This window comes from Gavia stellata, chromosome 1 (assembly GCF_030936135.1).
Source record: "Gavia stellata isolate bGavSte3 chromosome 1, bGavSte3.hap2, whole genome shotgun sequence".
NCBI lineage: Eukaryota > Metazoa > Chordata > Aves > Gaviiformes > Gaviidae > Gavia > Gavia stellata.
In genome coordinates, this window is record NC_082594.1 from 130,567,531 (window position 1) to 130,586,239 (window position 18,709).

At 41.8% G+C, this 18,709-nt stretch overlaps 2 protein-coding genes across 2 annotated transcripts in view; both read right to left on the bottom strand.

Annotated features, from left to right (window-relative positions):
• POLQ (DNA polymerase theta) overlaps positions 1–1,496 on the bottom strand; it is a 52,847-nt gene extending 51,351 nt beyond the window's left edge. The window contains exon 1 of the mRNA XM_059821120.1: positions 1,277–1,496. Within this exon, the coding sequence (XP_059677103.1) occupies positions 1,277–1,496 (220 nt within the window). The remainder of the gene's footprint in view (positions 1–1,276) is intronic.
• A 2,160-nt stretch (positions 1,497–3,656) lies between these two features.
• Positions 3,657–18,583, bottom strand: METTL16 (methyltransferase 16, RNA N6-adenosine). Its single transcript, XM_059820692.1, has 9 exons — positions 18,417–18,583; positions 18,042–18,241; positions 15,271–15,411; positions 11,478–11,593; positions 10,554–10,696; positions 7,343–7,412; positions 5,509–5,598; positions 4,450–4,623; positions 3,657–4,356 (listed from the first exon to the last, which is right to left on the bottom strand). The coding sequence occupies exons 1-9, from the start codon at positions 18,542–18,544 to the stop codon at positions 3,739–3,741; spliced, it is 1,680 nt and encodes a 559-aa protein (XP_059676675.1). The 5' UTR covers positions 18,545–18,583; the 3' UTR covers positions 3,657–3,738.
• Positions 18,584–18,709: the final 126 nt, after the last annotated feature.

The window sequence follows — 18,709 nt, forward strand, 5'->3', positions numbered from 1 at the left end:
TTGTTGGTTGAAAGCACTGGGCATTTGATTTCTCTGAAAGAAAACCATTCCAGAATGCGGGGCCAGTTGGACACAGGAGTGTCGCTTCCTGAATCGTCTTTGAGGATTTGTCCTATGGAAATATGTTGCCTTGCTCAGCTCCATTTGCAGGAGCTGACAAAATTGTATCTTGCAGAACATAAGCACACCAGGGCGAAGATGTGACATGACTGGAGAAGAGGCTGAGAGATATAAATGTTTTAAAGAGTTACAAAAAATTGCAGAAGGCATAAAGTTATGAGACTTTATGTAACTTGATTTCAGATGTTATGTATATCTTGGTGCTGTATACATCTTCATTTCTCTCTTGATTCAAGAGCACAGTAAGCTGGTAACATGTATTGCATCCAGCAGCATCACTTTAAGTGGTCCTGGCTGGTGGCAGGACCACTTTATATGACATCTTGCCACAGGATGTTTATATAACATCTCGCGTATACGTAGGCAAGATGTCATATTAAAAAAACCTACTACACTTCTCTGCGCTTGGAGGTATCAGGGCACCAAGCAGGAGCACTAAAAACGATGCCTCTAGATGCAGTACATTTTACCAACTTACTGTATTCTTGAATCAATTTCTAACACGGGGAAACCTCGCCTCCTCTACCAACGGCAGGCTGTACCGATTGTTGTATTACAGTAGCACCTAGAGGCCAAGTCGAGAATACGGCCCGCCGTTAAATGACATGCAATGAAACCAGCCCGACTTCAGAAGCGTGCATGGGACACGGATTTTCTTACCTTCCTCAACTGAACACCGAATAGGGCAGGAAGATCCTTCGATTCCTATTTGTACGCTACCACCCTCCTTAACACAAACCCGTACCTCAGCTGCAGCCGCTGTCCTCAAGGGAGAAAGGAAGGGGCGAAGCGCCGGTGCTTCCGCCCGAGGGCAGCGAGCCGCCCCCGGGGCAAAGGCCCCGCTGCCGGGGCCGGGAGTGCTCAGGGGGTCCGCGGAGCCCTTCCAGCACGGCCCCGGGCCCGCCGCTGGCGGGAGGGGCCTCAGCGCCATGTTGCCTCACGGGCCAGCGGCCGCCAGGCCGAGCGGGGCAGCCCCGCTCCCCCCGCGCTGCGTTGCGGGACTGAGGGAAGGGAAGGGAGAGGAAGGGAGAGGGAAGGGAGGGGAAGGGAGAGGGAAGGGAGGGGAAGAGAGAGGGAAGGGAAGAGAGGGAAGGGAAGGGAGGGAAGGGAAGGGAGGGGAAGGGAAGGGAAGGGCTGCGCTCTCCTGCGCCGGTACCTGCCGAGGCGGTGCCGGGGCTCCCGCTGCCGCGCAGGGAGAGGTCGAGGCCGGGCGGCGGGCTCAGCACAGGCCGACAGGGAGCGGCGGGGCCGGGCGAGGTAGCCTTCCCCGCCCCGCGGGAGGCGGCGGGGCCGCCCGAGCTGCCGCTGCGGAGCCCCGCGGCCGAGGCGGTGGCGACGCCGTTAGGGGTGACGCCGCCATCTTCCCGCCGCGCCATTCAAATCCCAGCGCCGCCCCGCGCGGCGGAGGACGCGCTGCCCGACGCCGAGCGGCCGCTGGCGGCTCGACGCCCCCTGGCGGCTGCCGGCGGGGCTCGGGGCCTCGGCGCCGCTACCGGGCGGCGGCGGCCTAAGCGGGAGCCGGGAAAGGGCAGGAGCGGCGCCGCCGCGGGGTGCTCCAGGCGGGGACGGTGCCCCCGCAGCGAACCGGGTCCCCGCGACGCCCGGCACGCCCGAGGCGCCTGGTCACGCTGCGCGCCCGCGTAACGTCAAACTCTTCGGGGACTGCCGCTTCTGTAATCACGCGCCAAGCGCAATTTTTAATTGCTGTTCTTTCCCGACACAGGATTGGCTTTCCAAGTGCCACCCTCACCTTTTTGTCAAAGCATTTGCATCAAATAAAATGCCAAGACAACATCTGAACTTCTAAAACAGTCATCCAAATCACAGACTGCTGGTTTTCCTTGGAAAAATACCTGGCTTTGTTTAAGCAGCACGCAGGAGTATACCTTATTCATGTTGTACAGGTGAAAGACAGCGGTAATTAACGAAGCAAGGTAATGAAGTCTGCTTCAACAAAACAAGCATGCCACAAGCACACAGGCTTACCTCGCAGAGCTTCTTCATCCTTGCAGAAAGACAGACTGAAATGATAAACAGGGAACAGCGCAAAGGACAAACAGCCTTGGTTTTGGCTTTTAATGGCTCAGCTAGCCAAAATAACCTCTTCAGATTCTAAAAGAGCAGGGCTAGTTTCATCTCTCCCCAGCGACGTGAATATCGGAAGCAGTTGTGTGAAAATTCTGCAATACCCAAAAAAATGCAAATCTTTGTCCATCACCTGCAGGAGGGGTGTTAAGTAGCACAATATACAACAGTTAACAATAGAGGGGGAAAATTAAGGCTTTTCTAAATTGCTTTTAATTTCAATTTAAGAAAACATACTAATCTTTCCGGAAATCCTGGCAACTAAGGGTGAACATTCAAAGCGGTTCCAGTAGCATGAACATAAGTGGTATTTCCTTCTGTCCCCCAGGAGCGTATCTTTTATTTTGGGTAACGCACGCACACACACTCCGCTCTTTCAGAAAAACTTTCTATCCACGTTCCATAGATCTCGAGAGAAATGGATCACAGCTTGGGAGGCCGACTTCACGGGAAGCAGCGCCAGTGCTCATAATCTCAAACACATACACGCACCCTCTCTGAGGCACCCAAGACCCACGTCCCTCAGCCTCTCCTCTCACGGGAACAGGTCCCTGGCCCAAAAACACCGGGAAAACAGCTGGGACTAGGGAGTCAGGTGTGGAAGCAACAGCCTTCTTTTCAGTTGTCTTCCTTGGCAACAGCCCAAAGCTTCTGAACCCATCTTTGTCCTGCATAAGGAATTTCTGGCCCACGACAACGAGCATGTGCTCTCATTCCTGTCATTAAAGCAATCTCTTAAGATTAAATGGAAGCAAAATCCTGTAAGAATACTGCTGTCATTTCAGACAATTATATTTGAATTTGTGTAAGGAATGGTCTAATGGAACAGTCAACATAGTTAAATCCTCTTTAAACCAAGCAGCTCAAAAAGCTTATTTTGTTGTTAAAACAAAGTTGACAAAAACAGATGTTAACAGTAGGTTCTTCAGTGTTTCAAAGCCCAAGCACCAGAAAAGTACAACATGTGGTTTTTCTAAAGCGATTATTTTAATGAATTGACACTTAGAGGATGTATCCACCTTGCCACTCTGTAGACCGGAGGTTAAATGCATTAAAGGGAAGAGAGGCATATTTAAATCCTTAGTTGAAGACTCCTCGCTGCAGAAAACAATTCCCACAGCAGAGCAACCATTTCCTGCATTAGCGTTGAAAAAATATTGAAGAAAATATTTCAGTAAAGATTTCTACTTAGTTACAATATATAATTCTATTGCATCAGAAAAAAGGCCAGAATAAGCACTGTTGATATCTGAAACGCTCACAGCATAGACGTGTTTCACTGTTACACATAGTTTTACAGCTGCAGCACAAAATCTAATACTTTCCCATCACTTTATGTCCAATGAAGTGCACTTCATGTACTCCTTGCAGCTTTGAAACAGCTATTTAAAATATTAAAGGGGACTTTAATCTCTATTTTACTCATTTTTTTAAGGAGAAAAAATAAGGTTTTGCTAACAGAAAATTTTAATCCATTAAAAATAGTTTACAAAATTTGAGGACTGACTTACTTTACCAAAGTAGGAAAAAGGGCTAACTAGCAACCAGTCGAAGAATTTGGTTCCGTAAGTACGTGCACAGCTGGTTCATCAAGTCTCTGTTCTGTCCTTCAACCCAGTGCATTTCTACTAATACATCATTTCCTTCTTTCTTCACATTCATTAAACACTTAAAGAGAAAACATCTACTAGTTTCTTTGGGACTGTGTTCTTTTTCAACTGTCAGACTGCTAGTTTCTGCTGAAGGGCAAGGTTCCTCCTCTGCATTACTGGAACCTTTGCCAAGTGATGTTTCTGCCTGCTTTGCTTCTGTCTCCTCCTCCTCCACGTGCTCACTGTGTTCTTCTTTGGCAGCAGATCCTTCCGTTGGCTCGTCACCTGCGGTCAAGTGGACATCCTCATCAGGTGCCATAAACCCCGTTTCAGAGTCTTCAGTCTTGGGGTTTTCACAGTCCGAATTGTTGCTCACACTCTTATGGCTAGTTTTCTCCTCTTCCATTGCTTGCAGAGTATCTTCAGAAGCTCGAGGAAGTTCTCGTAATTGCCTTATTCTCTCTCGTTTCTTTCTTCTCAAATGAATCCAGGAGTTTTCAATGGCAGTCACAAACAGGCTAACTTCATCTTTTCCACAGGGAACACGTTTGTGCTGAACCTATTGCAGAAAACATCAGAACTTCACACTACCCTCTCACAGTTACGCTTTCAAGTAGGATGTTGTTTTAACATATAATACTTAATACTGTACCTTCAGATCAGTGAGAATCTTCTCTACCCAGGCTCTAACCACAGCAATAGCTTCCACAGCATCCCAGCCCATAGCTGCAGCTTTAACGGATAACTCTTTGACTGTAGAAGCCAAGACCATAAATGTAATTGGTTTTCGGGGTTTTTCTAATTTTCTTCTTTTAGAGGGAGGTGACTAGAAGAAGAAAGAAAAAAAAAATCATCACAAAGCTATGCAGTATTAGTGGGATGACTTTTGTACTCAGAAGACATGGGGATTAAGAGTAAGCCACTCAACAGTCATTGACATGGCCTGTGTTTCACTTGAAAGAGTTTTAGATTAAAAAGAGCTAACAGGGTCATGCACTTTATGCTAGCCTGATGGAGAGAGGGAGTTTATAGTCAGACATTAGGCAAAAAGCCTCATTGGTTCCTTCAAACTATTAGTGCTCTGTGAGCTGAGAAATTGCAGCTGCTCTTGGGAATAGAGGTCAAGTGTTAATATGCACATTTTGATCCAAGTTCACTGAACGTTTACTTGCATCTTCTATAAGGTTGGTTATTGTCTACACCTATCGTACAGTTTATGTACAAATGGATCCAAAAAAGCAACTGGCTCACATTATTTAAGGTGAACAAGCTCCACTTACATTCATGTAGGCATGTCTGAGCTAGACATGTTCATATCTATTTGGTAACAGAATCTATACGATAAATTAAAACCAAGTTCTCAGAGTGAAGCTTAAAGTTCAAATCTAGGCTCAAACTTAGCATATTTTTAACACTACTAAATTGCTATTTGAAGTATGCTACAAGCAACCCTTACTTTCATTGAAACCCACAGGAAGTTCCTACACAGGCTTCTTTTTCCCCTCCCTAAACAGGTCATTTATGAATCACATGTAATAAATGCTAACAGACTGGCAGCCAGTCAAGAAATCCCACTGTCCATACAGCCCAGCACATCCAACGTTCCCATCTGAAGGAGAACAGTTTGTTTCACAGCAGTTACAGATCATTAGGCCCTTCCTCAAATAAGAGGCACAGACAATCACAAGCAAACCAAAACCAAGCTACTTACAGGTACTTGTACATCATCATAGAAACTCCATGCCAGTGCCCATCTCATGGTGCGTCCTTGACAGAATTCAGTATGAGTAACTTTAGGAACCTATGCAAAGAAGCAATGCAAAGTTTCATTTCATATTAATAATCAACATTGGTTTACTGCACATATTTTCAAATTTTAAAAAATTACAAAGTTAGCATAGAGTTATTTTCTCATGACAGAAATGGAGATTCTTTCTGACATGGCTCATGGATGTCAGGGCCACCTGAAACTGGTCAGTGCCAAGCCTGGTACCCGTGCCCAGGATTTCCCATCTCTGCCCTGCCATGTCCGCGCCCTTTCAGAGCTTCAAGTTCAGCAATACACAACAAGACCCTTTTTGTGCAGCAACCCAGCACACCTACAGCACACATCTGCATTCTGATTCTGCAAAAAGCACACCCCTTCTCCTCGTTCAGAACCTGCTCCTGTTCCACATTTGAATACTGAACCCACTGCTGTAGCAAAGGAGCACGGAACAAAGGCAACAAAGGGCTGGGAAGCCAAGCCACTCACCTGTCTGCAGATGACAGAAATGTGCCCAGAAACACTTCTCTATCTTTGCCTAAAAAAATCAAGTCTGAACTTACACTGCCTTTAAATCTAAAACTCAGATGTTAGTGTTGTCTAGTTTTTCCACACAATGATGCCGTAAGGCATTTACGTATGGTGTGGAGAATGTGCTAAATACTAGCAAGGATAAATATCAACCATCCCACCTCACTCCGAATTATCATCAGCTCCAGAGCATAAGCCCCAGGTCCGCACAGGGAAGGAAAAAAAAAAAATAAAATCTGTTACTTTTGAGAAATGCCTTCAAAAAGAGAGAGGAAAAGGTGTCTCTACCCTAGAACTTTTCCTGCCTTTGGATTCCTAATTCTATCAAAATTTCCAATAAATACAGCAAATATCAAGACAGTTTGAACCATGAGTGGACTTTTTTGGAACTTTTATGCTGTATCCTAACCTGAATCACAACACAGCCTGCCCTTGGTTACAATGAACACATTCCCAGCTCTATTACAACAAAGATTACAAACCTGGACAAAATGAAATTGGCAATTTCAATTAAAAATACAAAAGGAAACCTCAGCTTTTCTATGCAAGGTTTGCAAGGATTTATCTCACTTCACTAAGACTGAGGTGCAACAGTTCAACGATAGGGAATAAAGTCAGATACTTGAAATCTGGTGCCTAGCTCAGCATCTGCTTTTGGCACTGAGTTTAAGGACTCCCTATGGTCTGTAGTTCATCTTTCTGGGAATTGTTTTCACCATGCATTCTCTTTCCTTCCACCCTCCACCATATGCAAGGACAGCTCTCACAATCACTTTCTTTGTATGGAAATTAGAGAAGACTACGCTTCGTCCAGAAAACCATAAAAAAGTCCTTGGCGCAGCCTTCTTGCATGAGAATAGCAGCACAAGGTTCGATTTTACTTGGTGCCAGAATTGAACGCAAACTAAACAATTCTGCCAATTAAATAACATTACAATTTCTTTTATCAACCAAATTTCTAGATTTCATGTTAGCTACGAGGAAAGAGAGCTAGAATTTGTTTTTACAACAGCCCTGTTAAGGCTATTTTAAAGCAGAAACTCTGTATGTTCTGGAATGGACAAAGACATGCTTCTACATGTGATAGAGACAAAAATCTGGAGACAATATGTGCTACTTATCTATCAGCTTTCAATCTACAATAATTAAATCTCAACTGCTTTGAGTACTTCTCTAATAAGGAATTGGGAACATAGTATATATTGTATAGAACATATACAGGATATATATGGACTATATACAAACTCACACCCTGGATTCGAAGTTCCTCTTTCAACGGTGCTAAACTGCATTTCTTCCCCAACATGCAACTGTACCATCTGCAAACACATTAACAAAGAATTTTACAAATGCAGATCAACCGAAAATGGCAACTACCAGAAAGAACTACTTGGATCAGAAACCTGCAAGAACAATAGGGGATTTAAAAACAAAATAACAAAATGATCACACTCTTAAACAGAGACTAGGACGTAGTACAACATGAATCGGAACAGAAGGCCCAAAGACAGACTGGACAGGGGAGTATTTTTGAGGTTTTAGGAAATACAGTAAGTTTATTATTGAAACAGTGCCTGAACAGTCAAGAATCCTGTTTCAAAGAGTGACTTTAGTTATATGGAGGATGTTACCCCTTACAATAATTTTTTTTCAATTATTCCATCTTCTTTGGAGAATGAATCAGAATAAAAAGGAATATTCAACTATTGACAAGCATTTGTGTCTCAGAAGCAGACTGACTGACTACCACTTCTGCTCATTCGTAACTCATTACCCAGGTTTCCATCACCTAACCCCTATTTCATGAGGAAACCAACAGGGAAAAAAAAAGGAAATTTATTTTCCCACTTATGGTGGAGCTTATCCTTCCACCCAGCTCCACATCTTCGATATCTCCAAACATTACACCTCTGTTCTTCATCTAAATTACCATCTGAGCTCTACAACCCTCTCTTCCATACTTTTTTGATGACTGGACCCAAAAAGGTTATTCATAATATAACATATTAAATCATGAAAATTGGAGTACCCGGTTATCGAGGGACAGTTTCCTCAAGATTATGCATCTAAGCTGAAGGCAAGCACTTCCAGACTGCTCACATATACAAATTAAATCTACTGTACACTAAAAAAAAAGGTATTAACAGTGGTATTAAGGGACAATTATTTAAATTGACTTCCTGCATAATGCAATGCACAGAATTTCACGCAGCAATACTTAAATTAAAACCCAAAATTTCTAGCAAAACTAAACCACACATCTTTCCCAAAATTATAAAATACTGAACCTGCGACTCCTTACTGAAGTGGGGATGGGGGTAAGTTAAGTTAGGATCATCTCCTGGCCCAAGGGAGTCTCTATCTACTAACAGATCATTATTCGTGCCCTTTGGTAGAGTTGCCAGATCTTATCTCTAACAAAATAGGAAACAGTATTTTAAGTAAACTGTTCTTTCTGTAACAGATTCTCCAAGGCAGTTTATTCAAAAACATGAACTGAACCATTCCTACCCCCCAAACACACAGAGCTTATTTTTCCTAAATACGATACACAGTTAGCATGTGGGTATGTTCTATGCCTTACGCTATCAATTCATCAGATCAAGAGATACCCTCCTCTTTCCTAGAGGAGTGGTGCTGCCAAGAGGAGCAATACAGAAATGATGCATTCCTCATAATTCCACATCAAAGGAATGTGGAATTTTTCAAGGCAAAGACTTCTTGCCTTGAGAGTAACATCAGTCAGTTCTCTACTACGTTTACCACTCCTTTCAAGGTCGCCAAACATCAATTTATCAAAAGCAAGTTTCCCCTAGATCTATGCACATCATGTGGAACCAGAATCCATGTTGCTACTGCATTTCCAGAAGTCATCACAGACACATCCCCTGCCCCTACCTTACAAAACCAATTAAGTCCTCAACTATATACATGTGCTTTACAGATCATAGTATTTTACAAAGTACACCACATGCTCCTGTGGAAATTACACTGGTGGAACAAAACCACTACATATCAGAAAGAACATGTACAAAGGATAAAAACATCCAGATGTAAGTGGAAGAACATTTGAAATATATACATATATACCATCACTTCCGCTCTGACCTGCCTCCCCTCACCCACTGTATCACTGAATAAATTCAGAACGACTGTTTCAGCTTATATTTAGTTTTGAAAAATCACTGCTTTTAATTTAAATATGAATCAGAACACACACACCTAAAAGCTTGCCTATATCAAGTAGCCTAAATAACATTCTACCTACAAACTTTGACAGGACTACCAGTCATTTTTCAGTGTCCTGGCTGGCACAAAAAAGACTGCTAAAATTCTCAAAAGTTTAATTCTTCTGGGTTGTAATCACTTCTGAACATCAAAACCTCCATTTTTATCACATTCCCATACTATCTATCCCCTTTTTATAAGATTTGGGGGGGTGACAGAGAAAGGAAGAACATTAAATAAAAACAGAAAAAAAAGACATTTCAACGTTTATGAAATTGCTACCCCTGCAAACCTTCTCAACGCTTTTTTTCTTCAAAGCACTACAAGACAGAAGCACTTCTAACAGAGCCAAATGCTGTTTTGCTTTGTCTTATTTTTCCAAAAACTGAATATATTCTTCATTTTTTCGGGCCCATTACTAGAAAACAAACATTCTAAAGAAAAATTTTGGTATTAGATGGGTGAAGATGAGATTCTAATGCAATGCTCTGCCTAGAAGGGTCTAAACAAAACAAAAAGAAAACACTCTTGAACGTATAAAAGGCAGGCTGTATTTCTTTTACTTAGAGCACTGATGAAGCTGTGGTAATACACACATAAAATTTTGGCAGCTATATTTTAGGATTAAAAAAAGCCCACTGAAGGAATCTTCCAGAAGAGCTAGAAGAATAGTCCACAGCACTGGGGGAGGGGAAGCCTGATAGTCCAAGAACTGAAGATGTGCCATCGCTTTATCATGTTCAAAAGAAGGTCTCGCTATGTTTTTTGTTGCAGCTTATGTTCACCCAAGATAGCATTCAGTACAACAGTGCCCTTTAGTAGGCAAAGCTGCAAGTTACCAAAATTCAGCCAGGAAAAGATAGAAACTACCTAAAACAGATAATTAGGTAATGTCATAAATCCTTCCACTCCAGATGCCCTTAAGAATCAGCACGGACTGTCTTTAGCAAGTTATGTGTGCTAATTTAGCTGCAAGCTACAAGTGTCACTGGTATAGGCTTTTTTTGCCTTCTGCCTTTAAATACCTCCAATGATGAGTTGTAATTGATGCTCAGGAACAATTAGTTTTACATAAACTGACATTAATTACTGATGGGTATGCATCATTAAACAAACCAAACAGATACTGCTGGACCACAGCTACATCCCTTACTTAAAATACCATTTTCACATGATTTCCGCCACAGAAGCAGATTAAAGGTAGGGTTATTTTAACTGGACAAAGCACTTACCGTAACCTCTTTTTAAGTTGTAGACTATCATGAATGATTCTTTTGACAAATTCTAGTTCTCCCCCCTCAGCCATGATCTCTGTGATCCCTCCTGTGTTTACAGAACTGGGAGGGGGACGCCGTGGATTTCGAGAATTTACTCCCTGGATAAAAAAAGAACATTTGAGATGAACATTTAATGAAATCTTAGGCTGCTTTGTACACTGCTTCCTGCCTGAACCTTTAGTGGGTAGCAAGTGTCACCATCTCTAGTTATCCTCCCCCCATCAGAACCATGGATAATAGACAAAGATATGTTCAAAATAAGCATAACTGAGTGAATTCCCTGCAATCTCACTTAGGTAAGTTACCTGTCACACATCAGTATCCTGCTAATATGAAGTATGTGGTTCTGATACATGTAAGACATGCTGGTTACATGCATCTACACAGTTACAATCTATAGCGTTAAATTTCAACACTTAACTCTGTAACATAGGGCAACAGAATAAAGATTTAAGTTTCTGACTATATTCAGTGGTTATTGCAAGAACCGCTCTGAGCTGTATGATTTTGCCTAAATCACTAAGGAAATGAAAAATACAGACAGGCATGATGCCAGAAACTAATTCCTCTGTACCGCTGTTTTGCAACGGGCACTTGATTTCAGATTTACTAGCTGTCTAATTTCCAAACTAATTCCCTAAGACAGTAAGAACTTGTGAAAAAATTCTACAGGTCATCCTCCACTTTACGAAGGGTAACAGTTAAGTTTTTCAAAATTGCTTTGGGGCCAGGGGTGGGGGAGGGAGAAGACTTAAATGCTAATTTCGTAATGATTTGGGATTTTCCACTCAACCTTCTGCAAGGGAAGAGGTGAAATTGTTGCTACCCTCCCACTCACTGACCACTGAAGTACAGGCAACATTTAGTTTGTTAGCTTACCTTCGCTTCCAATTGGTTGGCAAAAAAGGGGGGGTTGCACATGCAGAAATCATAAACGATCTCAGATTCTTCTTTCAGCGCATCCATTAGTAGAGTCTTCTGTGGTACCTTAACCACTACCAGAAAACAGGAATTTAGTCAGTAAGGAACTTCATATTTTATCCAGCGTGCCATTTATGTTTCAGTGTTTCTTGAAACAGTATATTGTATAAAAACTGCACTTTCTAAACAATACCTTCTACAAAAAAAAAGTAACAAATACCAGCATGCAAATAAAGACTTCAGGTTAAGGATTAGCATACAAACAGTTTATATGTTTATACACAGTACTGGAATTACATGAGTCTGTTTAAAACAATAGGAATTGCTTGAGTTATGCTGAGTTCCCTGATGCAACTACAAATTCACTTTAAGCCCTTCCAAAAATTAACACAAGCGTCAGTTAATCACCCCACAGGCTCCTCACAGATAAAAGAAATCCCAGTCTAAACAAATTTTTTTAAGATAGGGAATTCTAGCATTGTACTCGAGAAAATGTACTCTTTGGTGTTTCTAGAGTGTAAAGCTAAGAAAGAGAACGACTAAAATTAAGCTATCTTCACTGAGGTTACACAGCTCCAAGATCAGCTTTAAATCTAATCTTACAATAAACCAGAATTACTATGCATCCTGCACAGGAACTGTAGTCTTACATGATTTAGAAAAATCACAATGGAAGAAAAAGATTAGAGTTCCTTTCTGGACAAACCTTCTGCTTACTACGGTCCGCCAACTTATTATTACCCATCACAAGGATGAAGGCAAGCATCTGATGTAGATCTCCACTGCCTTTCCCAAAAGGCTATGTAATTCCTTTGGAAATTGTGGTCAACTCCTGTCACACGTCTTATGAAGACCACAGGAATTCCAGCCCAAGGAGCAGGAATTTAAATATGGATGAAGTCCAGTTAAAGCATGTATGAAGATTACTACAAGCAGGACTTCTTGCAGACTTTACCAGTCCTGCAACTCACCGATAATGCACGTAGAATGAAGATATTCAGAATGGAGGCAGAAGGCATGCCTCTCTTCCTAACATTTACTACTACAGTTTATGATCATCCTAAGAATTCAAAATTGTTAGGGTAGCAGGCAATTACCGAAGTTCAGGTTATATATAGCAAGAATAACACCTAGAACGCCCACTAACTTTAAAGCTGCAGTTCTGTAAGTCACAAGCATTTCTGAGTACAGAAATATATAGTCAAGAGATAAACAAACTTTAAATCCTATGAGAATAGAAGGATAGTACATTCTAAAAATTTATTAGCACATTATTCCCTGTTTTATAATCTAAATTTCTAAATTAAACACTTAGCATTTCTCCTTATATTAAGTTGTTCACATTAAAAATTGCTGACATTAAAGTGTGATGCTTTCTTATCTCTGTAGATGTCTGTTCCCCTGCTCCCCTTATAACATTAAAAATGGTGAACTAATAAAATTAGTAATTACTAATCAGAGATTACTAAATACAAATTACTAATTACAGTTACACATCACAGTCAAAGCCAAAAGTTCTTCAGCCAGGCATTACATCCGTTGGACCGATGGTTTGCAGGTTACAGTTTTCCAGGAAATCACTAAATGTCTTTAGAAGCTGCACATACTTTTGGCACTGAGGTGTCACACAGCAGTTGCTGTTGCACACAGAGGAGATATTTACTTATATAAGTGCTCTGAAATATCCAGCCCACAGTTTTATCAGAGTATTTCACGGCCTTTCTTGTTAGCAATACCCTTTTCAATTTTATGGAGAAGGGTAAAGGAAAAAAAAAAAACAACAAACCAAAAAAACCCATGGAATTAGTTTTTACAGTAGAGAAAGCAGACAATAGGGCTAAGGTGAGCAGAACTCTGTAAAAAGATTATGTCAATCTGAGCAGTAACACATGGTCTGTTGTACATACTTCCTAAAATTACTGTGAAGTTACTTAGAAGATGACATCAAAGAACTTGTTAAAACGACACAGCACTGCTAAACCACATTTCACCTACATAGCAAGCTATTTAATTGACAGTATGGGATTTTATTTAGAAATAAGAAAGCAAATAAAACAAACAGGAAGCAAACAATGTAATAATCACATCACAGAGCAATCCTAAATTACCTCGTAAGCAGTTTGAAAACTTCCAGAGTCCAAGTTGTTGAAAATCTCTTAACATTACATACAGGGTACTGATTTTTTTTTTTAATTTATTTTTCTTTTTAAAGTATCAGCAGACAAATTCCGGCCATCATCCCATTCCAGTAAAACAGATGCACAACTCGGAACACCATGTAATTTTTTTAGCATTTACAATCAATCTCCAGGTTTATCAGTTTCTGTTTGCACATATAGGAGAGATCCCCTTTGGAGGAAAGTTACTGCAAACAGTATTTCACTTTCAGCCAAAAACGTTACTTATTTTTCCTCTGGGAAGAAAGAAGCTATGATGCAATTAGTAAACCACTGCCTGATTACTGCTGGTTTTACTATCACTGAATTATTTTTTTTTTCACTGAAGTTAGAACAACAAAGGCTATATTCCAATGTCATCTCCAAACGAAGCTATTTGGCACAGATTTCAAGACAGACTCTTAGAACATGACAAAAATCGTATTTTTAAAAAAACAAAAAAAAAACCCAAAAAACAAAAACAGAGGTATAGAAAGATTTCTAATACGACTCCAAAAGGCCTTGCTAAACAAGTTACTAGCTACAGTAGTATACTCAGCTCTAGCTAAACAGTTCAGGTCCAGAAGTTAAAAAGTGGCAGGGTGGATCATTCCCAGGCAGCATCTGGCTACAAGTACCACCAGTGGTACTCCCCTGCCCGTGGCTCTGCCCACCAGCAATCAGATATTTACTCCAGCTTATCACCATCGGCACGACAGCTTCACATGAGGCATTTTCCTCTGCCAGAGGTTTTTCCAGCATAGCGAAACACCACCACACCACTAAAAATCCTACGATGGCAGCAGCTACAGAAAAATGTCATTGTTCCCCACATCAAGTCCTGGATCTTCAAGATTGACATGGAGGATGGACCAAGACGACAACATTTTGGTAAAAGGGATGCTTCCAAATTCCAGCAGAACTAAAGTTTTTATTTCAGAGCTGAATAATGGACCTGCTTCTTAGTATACTGAGTTCCTACGGAAAATTTTCCAAGCTCATCCACAGACCAAGTCTGGCATACTGCTACTACCACCACGGGCGTTGTTAGGACCTCATTCAGAAATGATGACAAAGGACTCTCTCTGCACAAGATACCTTGTGCAGAGAGATACTCTCTGGGTACCTACATGGTAGGCACTACATATAGGTGTACTGTATGGTATATAGTAGGTATCTTGTGCAGAGAGTGTATTCACTATATACCATATAGTACACCTATATGTACTACCTACATGGTAGGCAGTGTCATGAAAATTATTGAGGGGAGCGCTCCAGGTCTCCTAGCAGCAGAAACAGCATGAACTCTAAGAAATACTTCAGTAACAGACAAAGAATATGGAGAGAGAAAAACACCCCAGGGTGAAGTTTAACTTTCAGATTTTCATAAGGAAGAACAGTTCTCTATCCACACATCCCATTCTAGACAAGCTGTGACTTTCTGGCTTAAGCATACACGGACCTTAGTAAACATTCTGCTTCAGTAAAAACAACTGAGCATGTATTTGGCAGGAACACAGATTCTGTTATGCCACTGAACATGGCAAAAATAGGTCACAACATTTGTATGCTACTAATATGTTATTACATCATACCTTTTATAAGATCAGCCAAGTTATTCTGCTCCACATTCTTCTTGGCATAATTGAAGCACATATCATCCACTTCCGTTGCAAGAAAATACCAGCCATTCAAAGTTGCTCCAAGTAATGGGTATATGCAAGATGCTCCCGTCCCTGCAGAAGTGAAAAGCCATGAGAAAGGCAAAGCGAGCCTCTGGTGTAATATGCAGCGTGGCTGTTAACTATGTACTTTTTAACAACAAAAAGAACTAATATCAAGAAAACATTGATTACTGATCATCTACTACTCTAAAGTTCTTTAGCGAACTTTATCTTCTTAATCTGAAATACAGCATTGTCAAAGATGCACTTTTAACAAAATAAAGAATTTCATAACCTGGAATAAATTTTCTAATAAGTGATCAACTTTTTTTTAAGCTTTTTTTTTCTATATGACAGTGACTACTTTATATAGTGAAAGTCAAACATATTCTGTTTTTACCAAAAAAAAACCTCACTATCACAAATACATTTTTCTTCTGCATTTTTCTATTATCTACCACAAATAATTTACTTTGATGCATACAGCAACCACAAAAAACCCCAAACCAACATTTCTGTTTCATCAGACTGTTTCTCCCAAAATGATCACAGAAACAGGGGTGCCAAACAAGATATCTAAAAAGATAGCCAGACAGATAAAAACTTGGTAACAAAGAGAAATATATGCTAGCACAAAATTATTCCTGCTCATAATTACGGCATATCTAGGTGATCCAATTACCAATGACAGTCAGATTTAGAAATAAATGAATGGATACAAGAAAAGGGAAAAATATCTCACCACCACAAAACGTGGGTTCAGAGATATACTGAGAGTCTACTGTTATAGTGCCTTATTGAAACACAAATGACAATGTCTGTCGGTGAGCAAAAGCAAGCAGTTATTTCACAGAATCACAGAATCACTAAGGTTGGAAAAGACCTGTAAGATCATCAAGTCCAACCGTCAACCCAACCCCATCATGCCCACTAAACCATGTCCCGCAGTGCCACGTCCACACGTTCCTTGAACACCTCCAGTGAGGGTGACTCCACCACCTCCCTGGGCAGCCCGTTCCAATGCTTCACCACTCTCTCGGTAAAGAAATTTTTCCTAATATCCAGCCTAAACCTCCCCTGGCGCAACTTGAGGCCATTTCCTCTTGTCCTGTCGCTGGTCACTTGGGAGTAGAGACCAACACCCACCACCTGTAACGTTCCTCTTGGATGACTTTCTGCTTTCTCAGAGTTGGAACATCAAAGCTCACTGCAAACTCAAATTGAACATTTTACAATAGTTGGAGGACTTAAAGGATCTGTCGCTTCTACTTAGTAGTGATGAAGTTCATAGAAATTGTTTTTAAAAATGCTACCTAGTATCAAATGCGTAGAAGCTGGCTAACAAGTCTAAAAGTTAGGAAAGGAGAGCAGCTGTGCACACACCACATAATGATATAAACCTTGTATCCATCACAAAGCCAGTTAACAATGCGAGTCAGTAAATTTCAGGAATTAAAAAATTCCATTAAAAAATAAAATCATGCTAGCAAACACCAAGAAAGTATTAATGAGAAAACTGGCACGGTAACTGAGATTACTGAACCCAAGCTTTGAGGAAGTCAATAACTTCAGCATTTTAATGCCAAGCATTAAAACTTAAGTTAAAAAGGGAATTCCAGCGTCTCTCAGCACAAAACAATCTTCAAAAACAAGCCTTTGAAATTGTAAAGGAAGATTCTATTGACAAAAATAAAAGATACAAATTCAAGTGTACCATCGTGGGTATCTTCTAAATAACTCATATAGAATCACCAACAATTTAGAATCCAAATGCCAATTTTATTATCTGTATGTGGAATATAGTTCCTCGCTCCTACAGAGATTGTCTTTTTTTATTTCTAATGAAAACCAAATTACGTGTGTCAGTGTACATCTAATAAATTCGTATCTCTACTGAATAACTCTTTACATTAAGCTACTGCTTAATCCAGATATCGTCCAGATATTGTCCAATAATCCAGACACTGAAACTGAACAAGCTGCAATGCTCTTAGACATGTGACGTCCATCTCTGGCTGTTTAGTTCAGTTTAAAAAAATCTTTTGTTTTCAACAATATACAGGCAATCTTTGACCATCTGCAACCAAAAGGCAGCTTTGCTAGTATTTGCCTCAGTTTCTAATTAAGTCTTTTACAATTTAGCTCATGAAAATACTTGCATTGGGGGGGGGGCGGAAATCAACGTTTAAAAAAAGACAGATCATTCATCTCTCAAATACACCTGAAACCACCGAATTGTTTTTATTAAAAGGAACACTAGAAAATATTGCTATGCAACTCACATACTCTCTTGTACAGACATCCAAAAGCAAAATTAATAGACTGCTAATGTAATTCACTAGTTAGAAGACTAAGAAGAAATGCCATCATTTTTTTTTTTAAATTCCTTTAGAATGGCATTTTTGCCTGCACTACTAGCAGCACAATTTTTGTATACCACACAAAGTTACGCTCAGGAGAGTTCAAGACCACAAAAAGCCAAATAATTGCCCGCTACAGCCATTCCTGCGTTTGTGCTGAGAAATCCCACCCACCAAGAAGCCAAATGGAACACCAGTGGAGTCAGATGGCCCGTTTCGCCGTGGCGAGCACGGGTGAGATCTTTCTGTTCCTCAAACCTGGTGTTTCTCTACGGATGCGTAACGAGTTTTATCAGTTTCAGTGAGTAAATAACGAGTGGAACGATTCGCCTTTCCAAGTACCTATGTCGATGCCTCGCCTAAGGACTCGCTGGTCAGCATCCCGGTGACCGATGAGATCCTCCACCCAGTGGATGTAGTTCAGCCTCAAGGGAACGGTGGGGATAAGCCTTTCCACCGGGATGTCAATCGTAAGGCCAAAATCCTCCTTCAGCAGAGTACACGTCAGAGCTCTCACCGCCTCAGGGTCCTTGAAGTTCAGGCTGAAAGGTGCAAGCAGCGGTTACGGGTGCCACCCCCCGGGGCCGGACACACACACGCGCGGTGCCCGGGAGGCGGCGGGAGCCGCCCCACAGCCCCCGGACGCGGCCTGGCCTACCCCCCGCCTCACGACGCGCCCTCCCGCCGCTCCGCCAACGGCCGCCGCGCGAGCCCTACCTCAGCCTGCCGGTGAGGGTGGTCTGCACGTGCTGCTGGAACTCGGGGTACTTGGCGGCCAAGTAGGCGAAGTCGGGCGGTTTGTCCTTGTAGCGGTTGCGCGCGTGCATGGACTTGTTGAGGGCCATAACGGGCGGCGAGGGAGAACCACCGGCAGCGCGGGGCGGCTGAACGGCCTTCCCCCCCCACCCCGCCGCCGACCGACCGACCCACCGGCGGCGCGCGCCGCCCGCCCAGCTCCCGGCGCGCACCGCGGCCCCTTGGGGCGTACCAAGGCGCGGCAAGCGGCGGGG

Coding starts and splice junctions, on each gene's coding strand:
- METTL16 (XM_059820692.1), bottom strand. CDS start 18,544: ATGGCCCTCAACAAGTCCATGCACGCGCGCAACCGCTACAAGGACAAA. Junction 4,624..5,508: donor ATGATGATGTACAAGTACCT/GTAAGTAGCTTG, acceptor TTCTTCTTCTAG/TCACCTCCCTCTAAAAGAAG. Junction 4,357..4,449: donor AGATTCTCACTGATCTGAAG/GTACAGTATTAA, acceptor TTTCTGCAATAG/GTTCAGCACAAACGTGTTCC.